Source organism: Castor canadensis, chromosome 12 (genome assembly GCF_047511655.1).
Source record: "Castor canadensis chromosome 12, mCasCan1.hap1v2, whole genome shotgun sequence".
Classification (NCBI taxonomy): Eukaryota; Metazoa; Chordata; class Mammalia; order Rodentia; family Castoridae; genus Castor; species Castor canadensis.
This window is the reverse complement of record NC_133397.1, coordinates 20458599-20479538: the sequence shown is the minus strand read 5'-3', so window position 1 is coordinate 20479538 and position 20940 is coordinate 20458599. Positions and strand designations below refer to the sequence as shown.

Genomic DNA, 20940 nt, shown 5'->3' with positions numbered 1-20940 from the left:
CACACAAGCTTCATGGGCCCTGGGAAGGTACATTTGTAATCTGAACCGGCCTATGAAGCGGCTTCATTTGAATGCACAATAAGAATACTGTGTACGATAGAGACATTGTGTTTTGTGCACAATCCAAACATTTTTGGAAGGAGATTTTATGGGATTTTAAAGGTGACCCTGACTCACTCCTCCCAAAAAGAACAAAATTAAGACATCATTTTGACTCCAGGCTTCCGACTTTTTCCTAGACTAAGAGAACCGATGAGAATTGGGAGAAGGGGCTGCAGCTTTGAGAGGTAGAAATAGTGGTTAGCTTGTTGTGGGTAGTTTCACGGGAACCACAACTCCCAGGGATCCCTGAGGCAAAGCCCGAGCTTATTGGTCAGTAGGAAGGGCCCTTTTCTAACGTGACACATGCGAAAGCCAATTAGCAGGGGGCATTGCGGAGCACGCCCAGTCTCTAGTCACCTATCAGAGGGCTGAGGGGCCTCTGCTTCCGTTAGCTGCCCGGGACTTCTGACCTGTGGTCCTGACTGGGGCGACTCCCGGGACCCTGATCTATTTGTGGGGCAGTGAAACCAAAGGTATTTTGTCTCCTGTGCTACCGGGCCTGGAGGATGTGGAGAGGCGGAGGTGGGCTGTGCGGGAGTTGGGCGGCCCTTGGGGAGCTGGGGACGAATATCTAAGCATCGGGAGAAGTTGGGGAGAATGGGGCCCGCGTGTGGAGGATAAGGACTCATCCCGGTGTGGGTTTAAGCGAGTGAATATACTTCTTGTAACTCTGGAAATATAGTTTAAGAAAGTCATGGGCAATAAAGCAAATGCTTTATGCGTAAAAACCCTTATCGATAAAGTAGGGTAAAGTTGGCTACCACCAGGTGTCTCAAAAATGAGTTCAGTAAATTATGTAATTTCAATTTGTGAAGTGGCTTCTAAAAACAATCTGTAAAACTTTAACATAGGAAATGCTAATATGTAATCTTAAGTGAAAAAGATGTGATACAAAGTGGTACAGTGTTAAAATTTTGTAGGAGGCCATTGACTTGGACGAGGCTCCTGCCCTGGGCTGAAGATCGAACCAACAGAGTGTAATCACCGTAGCTGAATTTGGCTAATTGAAGGAGGCTTGTAACCAGCTAAGCTGAATCCAATTATGTGTCTCTGTACCTCACTTTCCTTTCTATAAATGCTATCAGGTGATGTTGGACGTCCCAGATCCTATTCTGGTTCTGGGGACTACCTGATTCTTCAGTTGTTTTTGTGCCAGGCGTCGGTGGCTCCTATTTGTAATCCTAGCTACGCAGGAGGCAGAGATCAGGAGGATCGCGGTTCGGAGCCAACCCGGGCAAATAGTTTGTGAGACCCTATCTCGAAAAAACCCTTAACAACAACAACAACAAAAAAAGAGGGGATTGTAGAGTGGCTCAAGGTGAAGGCCCTGAGTTCAAAATCCATACCACAACAACAACAAAAAAGTTTTTTTTTGTAATAATTGCTGAAATAAACTGCTAAAAGGAAAGTTACTTTACTTTTAACAACATTAGGAATGAAAAAGTTTAACAAACCAACGTATTACATTAAAAAAAACTGGAGGTATGTAGTTGTAATTTTCTTTGCATGAGGTTTTTCGTAAATTTTTTTTTTTTTTTTTTGGACACAGGGTCTTACTATATTGCTCATGTTGGCCTCCAGTTCTCCATCCTCCTGCCTCATCCTCCCCATTCTCACCTGTGCCTTTCTTTTTTGTGGCGGTTCTGAGGTTTGAACTCAGGGCTTTGTTCTTGCTAGGCAGGCACCCTGTGCCTTTCTTTCTTTCTTTTTTCAAATAAGTGTAAAGAACTTGAAATTATTTTATGGTGGAAGCACAACTTGGAGAGTGTATACCTCTGTTTAAATTTACTGGAAATGTTCCAATTCATCTCAGTCTCTTGATTCTGTTATAAAACAGCCTTCTCTGGTTGTTTTTAAAGATTAAAAACAAGAATTATAGCTGGTGGAATGGCTCAAGCAGTAAGAGCGCCTGTCTAGCAAGTGTGAAGCCCTGAGTTCAAACCCCAGTGCCACAAAAAAAAAAAAAAAAAAAAACCAGAAGAATTAAATGGTCATATATTGAACACCAGGTCTGGTTCTGACCACCTGTTCCCTATACTAATACAGTGGTCTTTAAAAGATACAGAATAATTGGGGAATGCCTGAAGATCATCTGAACCTTGGTCCTCTTGGCTCTGATAGTTTACGTGGAGAGTCTCCACTAATTGGCTTTACTAACCCTATGCCAGGACTCCCAAGTCCTTACCTATGATTGCCTATGATACTTTGCTACCCTACAGACAATTTGCATGAAGTACATTTTTTTTTGTTGTTGGGACTGGGATTTGAACTCAGGGCTTCTTGTTTGCAAAGCAGGTGCTCTACCATTTGAGCCAGATCTCCAGTCCATTTTGCTGTGGTTATTTTGGAGATGGATCTCAAACCATTTGCCCAGGCTGGCCTTGAACCTTCATCCTCCTGACCTCAACCTCCCATATGGCTAGAATTACAGGTGTGAGCCACTGGTGCCCAGCTATGAAGCACATTTAATACTAAATTTATCATATACTACACACCCTTCTTACCCTTGAGTCACACCTGCCTTCTGTATCTCTGGTTAATGGTTCAGCAATTTCACAAACTGAAAATCTGGGTGTCATCCTAATTTTTTCTTCCTCACCACTCTCATCCTATCTGATTTATCTATCTGGTCCATCAGCTGGAGAAGCATCTTCTGAATCTGTTTTTTTCTCTGTTGAAATAGCCATAAACTTGGTTCACTTTTTCATTGTGGCATTCAGACTATTTCATGGTCCCTGTTAGCTTTCTTCTCAGGTCATCCTGTGTATTGTCACATGAATGTGTACTGCTTCCCCCAATTCCTCTATAGGCCCTTTATGATCATAGAGATCAACTCGGAAAGGTATATCCATAACAGATCATCTATGACCTTAAATGTCCTGCTAGTGAAAGAACTTTAAATTATCTTTTTGTAGGTCTTCGGCATGGTAGGCATAAAATCTCCCACTGTGCCCTTGAAAGAACAGAAGGGCCAAAAACAAACCTGAAAAACCTTGTGCTTTTTTTTTTTTTCCCCTCTCTCTTTTTTTGGGGGGTTGGGACTGGGGTTTGAACTCAGGGCTTTGTGCTTGCAAAGCAGGTGCTCTATTGATTGAGCCACTCTGCCAGTCCTTTTTTACATTGGATATTTTTGAGATAGGGTCCCATGTACTATTTGCCCAGGGCTGGCTGTGAACTATGATCCTCCTGATTTCTGCCTCCTGAGTAGCTAGGATTATAGGCATAAGCCACTGGCACCTGGCTCCATGTGCTTTTTTTTAAAAGATAATTGTGCCTAATAACATGTAACGTCCAGGTGGTGTTGGAAAGAAGACACTAGTGTAGAACTCTCATTGTTCTACACTAATGAAAAGGGAGAGATAGGACTGCACTAGCATGGAAGTAGAAAGTAATAGAGAAGATACTTGTAATTGTTACACTTGTGAGAAAAATACACCAAATTTCTTGTTACTGAAGACAAAAATTACTAAAATTTTACAAAAAGTACTAAAATTTATTATTCTAAAAACCTCTCTAAATTTATCATGTTTGTTTTTCCCTTATTCACAAATTCTTTTCTTGTACTATTCTGTGCACACACACCCTCACATTAGACTGAATTGGATGGCCTAAATGTCATATATAAATTGTTATTCATACAATTAGCCCATTAGGAATTTTTCTGCTCAGGAAACTGTATCATGCATTATTTATCAATAAAAATCTTTTAAAAGTGCATAAATAGATATTAGAGAAAAACAAATACTATAGAAGACCAGTGGGATTGCAGTTTTCATCATTAGTAATGACAGGGGACTTCTTTTTCCATTTAGCAAACCACCATAGAACCACTTCAACCTGACTGTATAGAAGTATAACAGATCATTCCTTTTTACAACAAGATCTAAGGATAAGCATGAAGCTAGCAAGAAGACAGGAAGAATTCACAGATAAGTTAAAAGCAGATTACCAGGCTGTCTGGTAGAGAATTTATTTCATTGGATTTAGAATCTGAAGAATTTCTCAAGTTCTGTGTTTGACGCTTATTACTTGATAAAACAGAGCTGAAAGTGTCCATTTAGTCTCGGTGACAGGGATGGCACTGGTATATTGGTGAGAGCTGCTTTACAGAGCAGACTGGACAAGGAGTCCCATTTGGAGTGGGGTAAGAAGTAGGTGGTGAAGAAATGGGCATGTAAGAGAGATGATTTTTTGATAACTAACAAGATTAAACATTGATTTATACACTTTTTCATGCATGCTGGCTATCAAACCCAAGGCTTCTGGGCTAGTGCTCTACCCCTGAACTACACTCCCAGACCATATATGTTTATTGATCATCTGATTAGGTTTTTGTTTTGTTACTATTTATTTTGTTTTGACAGTACTGGGATTGAACTCAGGACCTGGCACTTGCTAAACAAGTGCCTACCACTTGAACCACTCCATTGTTTTTCCTGTTGATTGTGGGGTATGAGGGGGTGGAGACAGCGGATGTAGCTCAGTGGTAGAACTATTGCTTAGCATATGCTAGGTCCTGGCTTTAATCCCCAGAACTGCCAAAAATCAAACAAACAAGCCTCTTTGGCCATTTAAAAAAATTTAGGTTATTTTTAAGTCAAAAAGTTCTTTATAAAGTCAGTATATTTTTATACTTAAGTATTTTTCTTTCAGTTACAAAGACTATTTGAGTACATGCTTATAAGTAAAAGACCCCATTTTGTCTTTTACACTGCCCCATCCCATCTCAGTATCTATCTACTGTGAATGAATGGTTTGTTATGTATCATTCCTGAATTTTTTCTGCATCTTTATGTAAAAATATCCATACATGCATGTCTATAGACATATAAGGTAGATATTTTTCATAAATAGTCACATACTAGCTGTATTAAATGGGTTATCTTGCTAATTTCACTGCTCTTTTTGGGAGGGAAATTATTCTATAGCAATACATATAGAAGTTATTTTGTTCGAGTTTGGGTTCTTGTTACCCAGGCTGGATATATTGCATATAATTTAATTTAGAGGTTTTCTACCTCATGCCAGTTGGAGGTGACAACTTGACTTTGCTTTTTAAAAAAAAAAAAAAAGTTTTTCCTATGTTGCCCAGTCTAGTCTCAAATTCCTGGGCTCAAGTGGTCCTCCTGCCTGGGCTTCCCAAGTAAGTGGGATTATATTATAGGCATACTTCATCATGCTTTTTTTTTTCTTTTCTGTCTGGTACTGAGGGTTGAATTCAGGGCCTTACACACTAGGCAACTTTGCTTTCAACTCATCCTCACAATGTTTGAATAATTCCCAGTTAGAACACTTACTTAAAAACTCATGGCTAAGCCGGATGCCAGTGACTCAAGCTTGTAATCCTAGCTACTTAGAAGGCAGAGATCAGGAGGATCGCAGTTTGAAGCCAGACCGAGCAAATAATTTGAGAGAGCCTATTTCGAAAAGAGGGCTGGTGGAGTGGCTCAAGGTGTAGGCCCTAAGGTCAAGCCCCAGTACCACAAAAAAATAAATAAGTAAAAAGGTCATGGCTAGTGGGCACTGGTGGCTTACATCTATAATTCTAGCTACTTGGGAGGCTGAGATTGGGAGGGTTGTGGTTCAAGACCAGGCCAGGCTCAAAAAACCAAAAATCGTATGTTCTCCCTCATATGTGGACATTAGATCAAGGGCAAACACAACAAGGGGATTGGACTATGAGCACATGATAAAAGCAAGAGCACACAAGGGAGGGGTGAGGATAGGTAAGACACCTAAAAAATTAGCTAGCATTTGTTGCCCTTAACGCAGAGAAACTAAAGCAGATACCTTAAAGCAACTGAGGCCAATAGGAAAAGGGGAACAGGTACTAGAGAAAAGGTTAGATCAAAAAGAATTAACCTAGAAGGTAACACCCACGCACAGGAAATCAATGTGAGTCAATGCCCTGTATAGCTGTCCTTATCTCAACCAGCAAAAACCCTTGTTCCTTCCTATTATTGCTTATACTCTCTCTACAACAAAATTAGAAATAAGGGCAAAATAGTTTCTGCTGGGTATTGGGGGGGGAGGGAGGGGGCGGAGGGGGTGGGGGCAGGGGGGAGAAATGAACCAAGCCTTGTATGCACATATGAATAATAAAAGAAAAAGGAAAAAAAAAAAAAAGAATGGTGCTATCATTGACAGAAATGGAGACAGCTGCTGTCAAGAAAAAAGAATTTTCTTCTTTTATATGTATTAAATTTGAAATAAATGTGGACAAGGCTGATATTAACCACAATGTAAAGCCCTCCATTATTTGAGTGCCATTGTGACTCAGCAAGGAAACCAGGAGGAGCAGTAGAAATTTGAGTGGATCACATAGGATGTGATAATTAAAACCATGGGAGTGGATAAGAAAAGAGAAAAATGATGAGAACTGAGCACCGGACTTTTGGTTCTATCCACATAAAGTAAGTTCCTTCCTGTAGGAGAATCATGAGATAAATTGTGTCCATGGAATATACCTTGCAGGTGTTTGGGATACCAGTGTACCTTTTAAAAAGATTAAACCAGATGCATATTACTAACCTGAAAAAATATTCATGTTTTAAAATAGATCAATGAAAGATACATAACATGATTCCTATGGTGGTCCTTTGCTGTTTCTTTAAAACCCTTCCTAGTTTGGGGGAGAGGCAGACCCTCATTCCCTATTACAGAAATGGTGAGGAAATCCTCCCTTCCCCCTCTCCCCCCCCCCCACCCCCAGGCACCTAGGGCAAGTAGGCTCAGCCAGCCGGTAGCTTCCCCAACTGAATTTTAAGCAATTGCTGCCATCTCTTTCCATAATTCTTTTGATCTTGTAAAACTGAAACTCTGTGTCCTTTAAAACAGTAATGCCCCATTTCCCCTCCTCCTATCCCCTAGCAGCCACCCTTCTACTTTCTGTCTCTTGAGGTTTCTTTTTTTTCCCTTAAGTTAACTAACCATAGTGTTTTCTGTTGCTAATACCCAATAATACCCAAGAACTGTAACTTAAATTCCATTTTTTCTTAAAAAAAAAAAAGTCTTTGATATATTTTTGTAGGTTTCTTTAACAATTTCCAAGACTGCACACCAAATTGCTAAACATGCTTTTATCAAGGTCTTAAGATTTGGTGAGGTGGATAAACAGGGGTGAAAGAAAGTTTGCTTTGCTTTGGACACTTCTGGAATCTTTGAGTTTCATTGAACTGAGCATGTGTTTCTTTCTTTTTTTTTTTTTTAATTATTTTATTATTCATATGTTCATACAAGACTTGGGTCATTTCTCCCCCAGGCCCCCACACCCTCCCTGACCACCCACTCTGCCCCCTCCCTCTCCCCCCCCACCCCCTCAATACCCAGCAGAAACTATTTTGCCCTTATCTCTAATTTTGTTGAAGAGAGAGTATAAGCAATAATAGGAAGGAACAACTGTTTTTGCTGGTTGAGATAAGGATAGCTATACAGGGAGTTGACTCACATTGATTTCCTGTGCATGTGTGTTACCTTCTAGGTTAATTCTTTTTGATCTCACCTTTTCCCTAGTTCCTGGTCCCCTTTTCCTATTGGCCTCAGTTGCTTTTAAGGTATCTGCTTTAGTTTCTCTGCATTAAGGACAACAAATGCTAGCTAATTTTTTAGGTGTCTTACCTATCCTCACCTCTCCCTTATGTGCTCTTGCTTTTATCATGTGCTCAAAGTCCAATCCCCTTGTTGTGTTTGCCCTTGATCTAATGTCCACATATGAGGGAGAACATACGATTTTTGGTCTTTTGGGCCAGGCTAACCTCACTCAGAATGATGTTCTCCAATTCCATCCATTCACCTGCGAATGATAACATTTCATTCTTCTTCGTGGCTGAATAAAATTCCATTGTGTATAAATACCACATTTTCTTAATCCATTTGTCAGTGGTGGGGCATCTTGGCTGTTTCCATAACTTGGCTATTGTGAATAGTGCCGCAATAAACATGGGTGTGCAGGTGCCTCTGGAGTAACCTGTGTCACAGTCTTTTGGGTATATCCCCAAGAGTGGTATTGCTGGATCAAATGGTAGATCAATGTTTAGCTTTTTAAGTAGCCTCCAAATTTTTTTCCAGAGTGGTTGTACTAGTTTACATCCCCCTAACAGTGTAAGAGGGTTCCTTTTTCCCTACATCCTCGCCAACACCTGTTGCTGATGATGGCTATTCTAACAGGGGTGAGGTGGAATCTTAGTGTGGTTTTAATTTGCATTTCCTTTATTGCTAGAGATGGTGAGCATTTTTTCATGTGTTTTTTGGCCATTTGAATTTCTTCTTTGAGAAAGTTCTGTTTAGTTCACTTGCCCATTTCTTTATTGGTTCATTAGTTTTGGGAGAATTTAGTTTTTTAAGTTCCCTATATATTCTGGTTATCAGTCCTTTGTCTGATGTGTAGCTGGCAAATATTTTCTCCCACTCTGTGAGTGTTCTCACAGAGACTATTTGAAATGGTTTAGAGACCATTTCTTTTGATGAACAGAATCTTGTTAGTTTTATGAGGTCTCATTTATCTATGCCATCTCTTAGTTGCTGTGCTGCTGGGGTTCCGTTGAAAAAGTTCTTACCTATACCTACTAACTCCAGAGTATTTCCTACTCTTTCCTGTATCAACTTTAGAGTTTGGGGTCTGATATTAAGATCCTTGATCCATTTTGAGTTAATCTTGGTATAGGGTGATATACATGGATCTAGTTTCAGTTTTTTGCAAACTGCTAACCAGTTTTCCCAGCAGTTTTTGTTGAAGAGGCTGGTATTTCTCCATCGTATATTTTTAGCTCCTTTGTGAAAGACAAGTTGGTTATAGTTGTGTGGCTTCATATCTGGGTCCTCTGTTCTGCTCCACTGGTCTTCATGTCTGTTTTTGTGCCAGTACCATGCTGTTTTTATCGTTACTGCTTTGTAATATAGTTTGAAGTCAGGTATTGTGATACCTCCAGCATTGTTCATTTGACTGAGTATTGCCTTGGCTATTCTTGGCCTCTTGTGTTTCCATATAAATTTCACGGTAGATTTTTCAATCTCTTTAATGAATGTCATTGGGATTTTGATGGGAATTGCATTAAACATGTAGATTACTTTTGAGAGTATAGACATTTTTGCTATGTTGATTCTACCAATCCATGAGCATGGGAGATCTCTCCACTTTCTATAGTCTTCCTCAATCTCTTTCTTCAGAGGTTTATAGTTTTCCTTGTAGAGGTTGTTCACATCCTTTGTTAGGTTTACACCTAGGTATTTGATTTTTTTTTTAGGCTATTGTAAATGGAATTGTTTTCATACATTCTTTTTCAGTTTGAGCATGTGTTTCTTTAGTAATTCAAATGCCTTGGAGATGGGAAGATAAAACTTACACAGAATAAGAAGTTGGTGCCTAACCTACTTTACATTATTGTGAAGGATGGGTGCAAAGATCAAATTCAATAAGGAAGGTGAAAATGTTCTGAAAATACCTAAGTGCTTTTGGATGTGATGAAGTAGAAATAGAAACAGTAATTTTTGAGTGTCATTTCAGTAGAGAGGTGAAAGCCATTTTGGAAATAGTTGAAGTAAATGCTAATAGTCAGAGACATGAATATGTTATTCTTTGATTTGACAGTGAAAGGATGAATAGAAATTAGATGATGGAGTAGGCTTTTCCCAAGTTTTTGACTTTAAATTTTTCCAACTTAAATAACAACACCACCTAAGTCTGAATTCAGTAGTTATTAACAATAGGTCGTTACAGTGCCATGTTAAAATTAGTAACTCCACAATATCTTGGTGTGTATATGTGTACATGCATGTATATGTGTGTGCTGCTGGGGATTGAAGCTAGGCTTCATACATGCTAAGCACATGTTCTCCCACTGAGCTACATCCCCAGCCCACAGTGTCTTCTAATATCCACTCCATATTCAAATTTCTCCACTTCTAAAACTATCCTTTTTTTGGTAGAAAACTTTATTTCCTCAATTCAAGATCTAACCAAAGTTTATACATCGCATTTGCTTATTATGGCTTAGTCGTCTCTTAACTGACAACATTCTTCCTGTCCTTTTATCCCCCAACAGTGTTAACCTGTGAAGGGTCCAAGTCAGTTATCTCATAAAATGTCCTACATTCTGCATTTGTCTGATTATTTTTTTCAAGGTGTAACTTTCCTTCATAACCATTTCAGATAATCTTTATAGAAAGGATGGAGCTGGGGAAAGGAAAACTGCTCAGGACTGGACTGAACACGCTTTATCAAGCAATACACCCAACCCATGGCCTTGCCTGGACTGACGGGAATCAAGTAATCTTGACTGATTTACAGCTTCACAGTGGAGAGGTCAAGTTTGGGGACTCCAAAGTCATTGGGCAGTTTGACCATGTCTTTGGGCTCTCTTGGGCCCCACCTGGCAATGATATGCCTACTCTGCTTGCTGTTCAGCATAAGAAGCATGTCACTGTGTGGCAGCTGTGTCCCAGCACCTTGGGGTCAAGCAAATGGACAATATCTCAGACCTCTGAGATTAAGGAATCACTCCCTGTTCTTCCCCAGGGCTGTGTGTGGTGCCCAAACAGTGCTGTCTTTACTGTGTTGACTGCAAAGGATGTCTCCGTTTTTCCTAAGGTTTATTGTAACACTTCCCGGGTAAAACTGAACATCAACACCCAGAGCCGCATTCACTGTGCATGTTGGACCCAGGATGGCCAGCGACTGGTGGTGGCAGCAGGCAGTAGCCTTCATTCTTATATTTGGGACAGTGCTGGGAAGACTCTCCACAGGTGCTCCTTCTGCCCAGTGTTTGATGTGGACAGCTATGTGCGCTCCATCATAGCCACTGTGGACTCACAGATTGCTATAGCCACTGAGCTTCCACTGGGTAAGATTTGTAGTTTAAATGCAGCTGAAACCTTTGACATCCCACCCAATGGCGAAGACATTGACCTAAATATTCTTCCAATCATTGGTGAAATGCCCTGTATGGGAAAGGGGGCAATTACTTCTGAAGCAAATTCTGAAATCTCAGTTTCTCCTGCCTTTTCAGATCCTCTGGATCTAACTCATATACGTTTCAACCAATCTGAGTCTGAGGGGAGTTCTCTTATTTCTCTAAGGAAAAAGGACTACTTGACAGGAACAGGCCAGGATTCTTCACATTTGGTTCTTGTGACCTTTAAGGAAGCAGTCACCATGACCAGAAAAGTCACTGTTCCGGGCATCCTGGTTCCTGATCTAATAGCATTTAATCCCAAAGCACAGGTAGTGGCACTGGCTTCCAATACTTGTAATAGAATTTTGATCTATTCTGTTGTCCCATCTTCTCTGGCAAACACTCAGCAATTTCAGTTAGAAAGTAATGAAAGACCAAAAGGCATGTGTTTCTTGACAGACAAATTATTGCTAATTTTGGTAGGAAAACAAAAGTCCACTGATACTGCATTTCTTCCTTCTTCAGAGTCTGATGAGTATATCATTCGCTTGGCTGTTAGAAAAGTAATGTTGGGAGAAGACTCTTTAGTAACATCCAATGAGAGCCAGAGTGCCTACTCTACTTTCAGTACTCTGTTAAATAAAGCAAATAGAGAAAAGTTAACTGAAAGTCTTTCCCCAGATTTTTGCCACCAAAACAGAGGGCCGTTGTTAACAGCTAATACCACTTGTCAGAGTGGAAGGCCTGGAAGAACCCTTGTTAAAGAAATCACAAGTCCCCTGTCTAGTATCTCTGAAGGTTCCCTTGCACTGGAAACACTCCATAGGCCTTCCTGGGTCTGGGCAACATTGCCTAGACCAAGCAGAACACCAGACCACACCAGCACACCAGAACCTGCTAAACTGCCTCAAAGAGAGAACTTACAAAAGGAAAAGGAAGTTTACCAGCTATCTAAGGAACTGGAAGATGTATCTAGAAACCTGATTGAAATGCAGCAGTATCTTTTTGAACTCATGGATTTTGTACATATGGAGAAGAAATCCTCTCCAGCATATCCACCCTCTCAGGATCCCCCTTATGTTCACGTCATTTATCAGGTAATTTCTTTGAGGAGCAATGGCATGAATACCCAATAAGATGACTTAATTTTTAACGACTTTAAGATTTTTTTTTTTTTTTGGCAGTACTGGAGTTTGAACTTAGGGCCTACACCTTGAGCCACTCCACCATTTTTTTGTGCTGGACATGAACCACTGTTGCCCAGCTATGACTTTAAAATTTCTTAGAAATCATTTATTTGCCTTTGTACTTTTTTTAAGCTAGGTGTTTTGAGTGTGTGTGTTTTTATAATGGCACTGGGATTTGAACTCAAGGCCTCACAGTTACTAGGCAGGCACTGTGCCACTTGAGCCACTTCGCCAGCCCTAACTAGGTAAATTTGTTTTACTTCTGCAAATCCTCAGATACTAACCACTTAGGGCAGTCTTTCTTGGTTTTTTTTTTTTTTTTTTCCACTCAACAAAGCAATTGTGAAGATTTTTGTCTGCCTCTAAATCAGTCAATAATTGTTCCTCACCATTGGATCTGCCTCCCAGGCCACTATCCATTGATCTTCATGTATTGGTCATGTCCTAGGAGAGTCAACTCATAGTTTCACACTTTTACCCTGAGGAAAGAGTAGAGCAAGAGGGAAAGTAAATTAAGGTTGTATTTTGTTCTGATCTGTTAGTTGTGCAAACCAACACAGCAAAGAGCTCCTCATTTAGCCAGGTGACGGTGGCTCACGCTCATAATCCTAGCTACTCAGGAGTCAGAGATTAGGAGAATCACAGTTCAAAGCCAGCCCAGACAAATAGTACTCAAGACCCTATCTAAAAAAATTCCTTCACAAAAAAAAGGGCTAGTGGGATGGCTCAAGGTGTAGGCCCTGAATTCAAACCCCACATACTGCCAAAAAAAAAAAAGAACCCCAAAAACTAAAGTCTAGTTGATAGTGTTAATAGATGAGATTGGTTTGTTGCTTATTTGTCTATCTGAGACTGGGTCTTACTATGTAGCCTGAGCTAGCCTCGAACTCATGATCCTCCTGCCTCAGCTCACAAGTGCTGGTATTATAGGCACGCATCACCACATACAGCTTCATATTCTATCTTAGGAAATGTTAACTCCATTGCTTTTGCAATCAGGATAACAACTTTTATTTTTTGTTTGAAGAAACCTTGTTATGTAGGTCCTGCTGAGAAAAGAGTGGTGCTTCTCTGCAATGGCAAACTAAGGCTCAGTACAGTTCAGCAGACGTTTGGCCTCTCCCTCGTGGAGATGCTGCATGGTAGGTTAAGTTCAGAACACCCTATCCCTATACCATCTATTTTTCAGCTCCCACTAGTAATGTAAATGACATATACCAACCATTCGGTGATTTGCTAAATAGTTAACAAATACTATTAACTGCCTAATGTATTACCTAGGCCTGTTATAGATGCAGAACACATAGAAAATACAGTTTTTTTCCCTTAGGGAACTCACATCCTAGATGGAGAAATTAAACGTACACATGGAAAAACTAGAAAAGAGTTACACAGCAATATATAACAGCTGCAAGGAAATTATATAACAACATCCTGTCTGCCTATTGCACTAAAATATAAAAATCAGCAGCACTGAAGAATGTCAGTCAGTTCTGAAGTATGCCCTATTTTACTTTGCCATATTTTCTTTGACACTTTTAGGTGGTTTTAATTCTTTCACCATTGTAAATAACACTAACCAAAACCTCTCTGCATATTTTATGTTATTTTGGGAGTATAGATTTTCAGAAGCAAAATCACAGGGTCAAAAGGTGAGACACATTAGACTTGAAGCAACCAGAGGTGGTCCAAGCATGTATTCTGCTAGTGCTCCTGGGTGACCATTCAGGATTATATGGGTCTATCTCTGGTCAGCTCACCCTCCTTAGATGTCTGTAGGTTAGTATGGACCTACAGAATGAACAGTATTCTTTCATAGAGTAGCTGCTCTCAAATTCATATAGTTTCTGGAGAAACTGGTGCATATCTCTGAGATAAGGGAAGAATCTTCCACACACAGCTCTTAACATGAACACATATACACTCACACACAAACTTGTATACATATCACTCACTGGATAATGAATGCCTGCCCTGGTGAAAATGTATGTCCCTTCACTCTGCTTAAGTGACCAAGTTTGAATGACCATTGGCAAGCCTTTCCTGCCATAAAACCTGACCCTAAGTAATAGTCCATTTATCTCCCCATTTTCTGTAAAATCTTAGGATGATGAGGTTCAATATCAACTACTGTATTCCACTCAAAAAGACCTTAGTTGTAGTCATTTGTTTCTTCTTGTTTTTTTTTTTTTTTTTTTGGTATCTTTTTCTTTATTTAGAATTGGATAAGTATCCTAAATTGCCTGTGTGTGTATTTTACTTTGCAGATTCCCACTGGATCCTTCTCTCTGCTGACAGTGAAGGCTTCATCCCATTAACTTTCACAGCCACCCAGACTGTCATTGTGAGAGATGGCCTCCTGTGCAGGTCAAATGTCTCCAGAGACTTACTCTCTCATAGCCAAGATCCTGAAGTCTTTGGAGACCTGACCACCCAGAGTTTCGATACCACTGGCTCCTCTAACCATTTAGACAGAGCAGCCTGATACTTGTGGAGTATTGGATTTGTAGCTTTTTACATGCAGCCATGACAAACAAGGAGTTTTGCACCATGGACTCTCACTGGTGAGGTTTACATTGTGTTGCTGTAGTTGCTCATCTGCGTTAGATGGCTCTGAAAGTTTATGTATTCATGACCGTGGTTTTGTATAAGAGCAGAATTCCCAGAATGAAACAATACTGTGGTACCATATGGATTGTGTTTTATGGTTACTATGAGGCATTGTGTCCCCTGCCCAAAGCTGGGTTAAGGCTGTCTTAGGAGCACTTAACAGATACCTTGGCATTGTTCTAGGTCGTTTCCTTGGCTTAAGATGAGGGTAAGGAGTGCTTCTGGAGAGCACAAGCTCCAGCATATATCCTTTCTAACTTCAAGCCAGCAGGTGTTAGCGGAGTGCAGAGGAAGCCAAAAGTCTCACTTGGGCTCCCAGGGATGCGTGGATCAGGAGTTAGTTCTGGTGGTCTTGCCTCCAGAGATTTCAACCTAACCCTCCTGCCTCCTTAAACAATTCTGACTGAGGTCCAGAGACTGCTAAACTCTGTCCCAAGTTTTGAATGAGATATCAAGTGATTTGACCCAACAGGGTTCCACCTGACCTCGTGCTGATGCTGATAATTGTGTGATGTCAAGCACACGCTAGTCTTCAGGCATGACTGTGTGCTGAACTCAGGATTTTCTCCCTAACATTTGTCGTTTTATTTTCTTTTACGTTCATAAAAATTTCCTGTTTTCCTCCAAGTAGTTAACTTGTCCATTTTTAGTGGTGCTGGGGATTAAACATAGGGCCTTGTATATGCTAGGCAAGTGCTCTCCCAATGTGCTGCACCCCTAGCCCAACTTGTTGCTTCAATTTTGATATTTTTCTTTCCCCTTCTTTCTTCAAGACTAGTAGAGAATCTATGAGAGAAAATATTTCTGAAAGGTGATAATTTCACTGAATCTGAGATAGTGTGCCAGTTTAGAGCTGATGGAGTGGCTAAAGTTGTAGAGTGCCTGCCTAGCAAGCATGAGGCCCTGAGTTCCAATCCCAGTACCACTAAAAATAAAATATCATTATATATAAAGCGTATCTGTTTATTATCCTTATGAGTAAAGTACCAGCTTAGGATATTGGGCAGAATCCCAAAATCCCTTCAGATGGACACAACAGTTCTTACTGCCTTCAGACAGAATCACAGGTTTCAGTCACGGCAGCACAGCCCATTGATCAGGGTGTGGCAAGACAGAGCACATCTGCAGATAATTGTTTCAGCCATCTAAATTCCATTAGCACACAGACTTCCCCTGCCTTCCTTTAAAATTATCCAGAAAGAAAATACTTTGTTGCCCTCGGAGACTCCTGTCTGTTATAGTTTATGAAGATGGAGCTGGGCTAGAAAGGAAGCAAGGATCCATTTTGTGGTTCAGATGCATTAGGCAGCTGGTGGGATAATGGAAAGAGAGGCCACTCATCACTAATCAATGGCTTGAGAGTGGTGGCCGAAGATGGTCTGAGGCCTGACTCCATTTGCCAAGGAAGTGTCTGGGATGTGGTGAAATCACAACTGTTAGAGGGACCCTTGAGTAAAATCAATGTGGATGCCTCAAGATGTCTCATCACCATTTCTTATGACAAAATCCTGTGGATGAGTCTTCCATAAAATCACTAATAGAGAGAGGTTGAGGTTGCTTTGAATGTTTCCATGGTATCTTTGTTATGATTATTACTGGTATAGAGAAATGCTCTTGATTTTACATATGTATAGGTTATCATTGTGTTTCTTCTTGTGGCAGCCCCAGTCCAGAATGTAAATTCTTTCTTTATAACAAATCTGATTTCATAACAACTCTTATACAAGAGTTTCCTTGGCGTCAGCTATTATGATCATTGGAACAGTGAAAACCAATGCAGTGTTTGCTGGTTTTGGAGATGGGGAAAGAAACACTAAATTCTTTAAATTGCTGTTTAGTGTTACATTGAAGATATTTTGCATAAACAAAGATATTATTTACAAATCTCATTTTGCACCCAACTTTTTCTCAATTTTTGAGTGGGTATTATTTAATACATGCTATTTATTTTTTATTATTATGTATTTGCTATACATGGATATATCATATGTATGGAATAAGATAGCCTAATAATAAAATGAACTGTCTACCACATAATTTAAGAACCAGAACATTATCAGACACCTTTCATGGTCTTTTGTGTCCCTTCTTGATCCTGTCCCCATACCACCAGAGGTAACATGTTTTGATAGTTGTAATTTTCATTTCTTTGTGCCTTTTGTTTCTTTGTAAAGAGGAGTTTTTCTGAGATTTATCCTTCTTATGTGTATATTGTATTACTTTCGCTATTTTGAGTTGACATAATTTATCCATACTCCAGTTATGGACATTTGGCTTGTTCATGGTTTTGTTTTTGAGATTATAAACCATATTACTTTAATAATCCTTACAGAAGAGTTTGAAAAATCTGTGTAGGGTCAGGGAGTGTGTAGGCTCAGTTCATGAGATAATGCCACATTATTTTCCAAAGGAATTATATCATTTTCCACTTCTAATTGCAATGTGTTAGAGCTCTTGTTCTTCATGATCAATGCTGCTTAATTTTTGACAGTCTGGTAGGGTTTTTAAATTTTTTTTGGCAGTACTGGGATTTGAATTCAGGGCCTCATGCTTGTTAGGCAGGCACTCCACCACTTGAGCCTCTCCACCAGCCTGGGTGTGTGTGTGTGTCTGGTGTGTGTGTGTGTATGTGTACACATGTGTGTACATACATATGTACGTATGTTGGATATTTGATAGGGTCTCTGAACTATTGCCCAGGCTGGCTTCGAACTTCGATCCTCCTGATCTCTGCCTCCTTTGTAGCTAGGATTATAGACGTGAGCCACCAGTGTTTGACAGTCTGGTAGTTATTTGTTTTTGTGGTACTGGTAATTGAACTCTCAGCCTCAGACTTGCTAGGCAAATGCTCGACCTTTTGAGCCACACCCCTGGTCCCTTTTATTTTTTTTTTGTTTTTGAGATAGGTGCTCCCTAACTTTGCCCAGTTGATCTTGACCTCTGGAGCTTGCTACCTCCTCCTTCTGAATAGCTGGGATTACAGGCATATGATTCTTGGCTGTCTAGTAGTTTTAAATGGTATCTCACTGTGATCCTAGTATTTACTTGCAGTTTGACAATGGGTTTTATATTTATTAGCCATTCACATTTTCTCTTTGGCAAAATGCTTGTTCATGACTTTCTCCAAGATTTGTTAGGTTGTCTTTTTCATGTTGAATTGTAAGAATTCTTAATATATTCTAAATGTCATCAATACCTGTTGCTACTATCTTTTCTTTGTCTAGTTTGTGATTTGTCTTTTTTCCAGTCCTGAAATAGTTTTATTTATCTAACATTTTTATTAGCGTATATTAGTTGTACAGAAGGTCTCGTTGTGACATTTCCATGTATGCTTACAATGTACCTTGGTTAGGTTCATCCATACTATCATTTTAATGATATCGACGTTTCAATGTTTCATTGTTCTGTTTTCATATAAGTATATAAAGTACCTCAACCATATTCACCCTCCTTTCATCTTTTTCTTCATGGTATGGTTTGTTGAACAAATTTTTTTTTTTTTGGTGGGGCTAGGGATTGAACCCAGGGCCTCACGCATGCTTGGGAAGCACTCACCATTGACCTACATCCTTAGCCCTCAGACATTTTAATTTCTGTGAAGTCTCGTTTATCTTAAACTTCTTCCCTTCTATTGAATTTTTATCTTTAATTGATACTCTGCTGATTAATCAAGGTGCCCCTCTGCAGATCTCCCAGTTCTGTTCTGTGGTGCACTTTCATTTCCAATATTCTGTCTGCACAATTCAGTTTTCTGGGCTCCCAAAAAACTCCCTGCACTGTGGTCTGGAATCTTCCTCAAGGCAGTATGGTGGGGCAGGCGTAAGACTCATTTCATTTCTTTTCATCTCTCATCCTCCTTTTCCTGATACTCAGTGTCTTAAAAACTGTTCTTTCTTATATTTGTCCACTGTTTGTTGTTTCAGGCAGGAGGCTCACTCTAGTCTCTATTGCTGTATCCTGGCTAGTAGCAGAAGTCTTTCCACATTTTTTTAAATTATTGTTATGCTGGGAATACATTGTGACATTTACAAAAGTTCTTACAATATATCATAGTTGAATTCACCCCCTCCATCATTCTCTTTTATCCTCCTGCCACATCTTTTTTATGTATTCCCAGGTACTTCATTTTTGGTGGCAATTGTTAAAAACATATTTTTTATATAATTATGCTTTATATTTGTCGGTGGTGTAATACAGTTAGTTTTTGTTCATCTTATACCAAAATACCTTTCTGTATTCTCTTGTTAATTCTAATAATTTATAGATTATTATTTTTTATTTTTTTGAGACAGGTTCTTGCTTTGTAACCTAGGCTGGTCTTGATCCATTGATTATCCTGTCTCAACCTCCCAAGTACTAGAATTACAGGTGTGAACCACCGTGCCTACTTTGGAGTTTTCTGTGTAGGAAATCATATCATTTACAAATAGTGGCAGTTTTTTTTCCTTTTTTTTTTTTTAAGTTGGATTTCAGGTTTGAACTCAGGGCCTTGTGCTTGGTAAGCCAGATACGTGAGTCACGATTCCCAGCCGGCCCTTTTTGCTGTAATTCTTTTTTTTTTTTTGGAGTGCTAGGGTATTAACTCAGGGCCTACATTTTGAACCACTCCACTATTTTTGTCATGGTTTTTTTCCAAGATAGGGTCTTGTGAGCTATTTGCCAGGACTGGTTTTGAACCATGACTCTCCTGATCTCTTGCCTCCTGAGTAGCTAGGATTACAGGTCTGAAGCACTGCTTTAATTATTTTTCAAATAGGGTCTTGCTTTTATGCCTAAGCTAGCCTGAGCCATGATCCTATTTATGTTTGCCACATAGCTGGGATGACAGGTGTGCCACCATGCACAGCTTTTTTTTTTTGATTGAGATGGTGTCTCATGGATTTATTTATTTATTTATTTTTTGCCTAGGTTGGTCTTAAACCCTGATCCTCTTGAATAGCTAGATTTACATGCATGAGTCACCATGCTAGGTGCAAATGTCTCTTTCACATGCTAATTCTATTTTCTTTGGGTATATACCCCAAACTGGGATTGCCAGATTTTATGGTAATTCTATTTTTAATTTTGAGGAACCTCCATGCTGTTTTCCATAATGGATATACTAATCTATATTCCCACCAACAATGTGTAAAGAGTTCCCTTTCACCATATCCTTGACAGTGATTGTTATCTTTTGTCTGTTTTGGATAACCATTATCACTGGGGTTAAGTGATAACTCATTGTTTTTGTTTTGGTTTTTTGGGTGTCATTGGGGTTTGAACCCAGGGCTTCGTGCTTGCAAAGCAGGTACACTACCACTTGAGCCACACCCCCAAGGCCCAAGACAGGATTTTTAAATGGAATGGTCAGCATTGGTTGAGTAGCATTGAGAGTTTCTTTGGTCTGGTATATTTGGTCAGACATTATTCATTCAATCCACTCAGCCATCCTGAGGTGTACTAACACATTTGTTCAAACAAATGTCCAGCTACTCAAGCAGCTAGGTGGGAGGATCACTTGAACCCAGGAGTTCAGGGCCATCTTGGGCAACATAGATCCCACCTCAAACAAAAACTAAACAAAACCAAAATAATAATAAAAACAATGCAAAACTAAAAAATGAGGCTCAAACTTGTTAAATAAGTCAACCAGTCACTTGAAAAAGATGGAAGCATCATATAAACTCAGATCTCCCTTTCATCTTGTCAGCAGCACTCTCTCCTTGGTCATGGAGGCCAAGGCCAAGTTTAATGGGTTAAGCATGGCAGGTGAGGCAGAGGAGATAGCAAGGGCAGGGATTGGGGAGACCAATAAGACAGATTATTTGAAGAGGAGAAAACCAAGGAAAGAAAGAAATCTATTTTTTGTTGGTTTTAAGGATGAGGGTAACCTGTCCTCATTCATTTGGCAAACATTTATTCATGTTGAACACTTCTGGGCCCTCCCCAGGCCCGATCCATATGAGCCACCATCACCTGTGCCTTGGGTCACCCTAGAGTCTCAACTTTGTGTCTCTTCCTGAGGACAGGAGGAACCTGGCTCCCACATGGTGTCCCTGGTCTAAGGAATGCATGTGAAGATATATGCCCCAGGTACATGGCCAGGTTTAATGACATTGAACACCTTTATCCTCCCCTCCTCATGGGATTCCAGCAGTGGGATGAAAAGGCTA

The 20940-nt window shown here is 39.9% G+C and overlaps 1 protein-coding gene across 4 annotated transcripts; it reads left to right on the top strand.

Moving 5' to 3' along the window:
- The first annotated feature begins 458 nt into the window (after positions 1–458).
- On the top strand, positions 459–20900 carry Wdcp (WD repeat and coiled coil containing). Of its 4 annotated transcripts, XM_074049272.1 has the most exons (5): positions 482–575; positions 1023–1187; positions 10250–12088; positions 13206–13320; positions 14446–20900. In XM_074049272.1, exons 3-5 carry the CDS (start codon positions 10268–10270, stop codon positions 14661–14663), a joined length of 2154 nt encoding a protein of 717 aa, XP_073905373.1. In that variant the 5' UTR covers positions 482–575; positions 1023–1187; positions 10250–10267; the 3' UTR covers positions 14664–20900. The 4 variants fall into 4 exon arrangements, with proteins under 4 accessions (XP_020015311.2, XP_020015313.2, XP_073905373.1 ...); XM_020159722.2 differs by lacking the exon at positions 1023–1187 and having other exon boundaries at positions 459–575; XM_074049273.1 differs by lacking the exon at positions 1023–1187 and having other exon boundaries at positions 511–624.
- The last annotated feature ends 40 nt before the right edge of the window (positions 20901–20940 follow it).

What these genes read in the sequence shown, in the direction of transcription:
- Wdcp (XM_020159722.2), top strand. Translation starts at nt 10,268, where the DNA reads ATGGAGCTGGGGAAAGGAAAACTGCTCAGGACTGGACTGAACACGCTT. An exon ending in ATGTTCACGTCATTTATCAG is followed by an intron (nt 12,089 to 13,205) that starts GTAATTTCTTTG and finishes TTTTGTTTGAAG; the next exon opens with AAACCTTGTTATGTAGGTCC. An exon ending in CCTCGTGGAGATGCTGCATG is followed by an intron (nt 13,321 to 14,445) that starts GTAGGTTAAGTT and finishes TTTACTTTGCAG; the next exon opens with ATTCCCACTGGATCCTTCTC.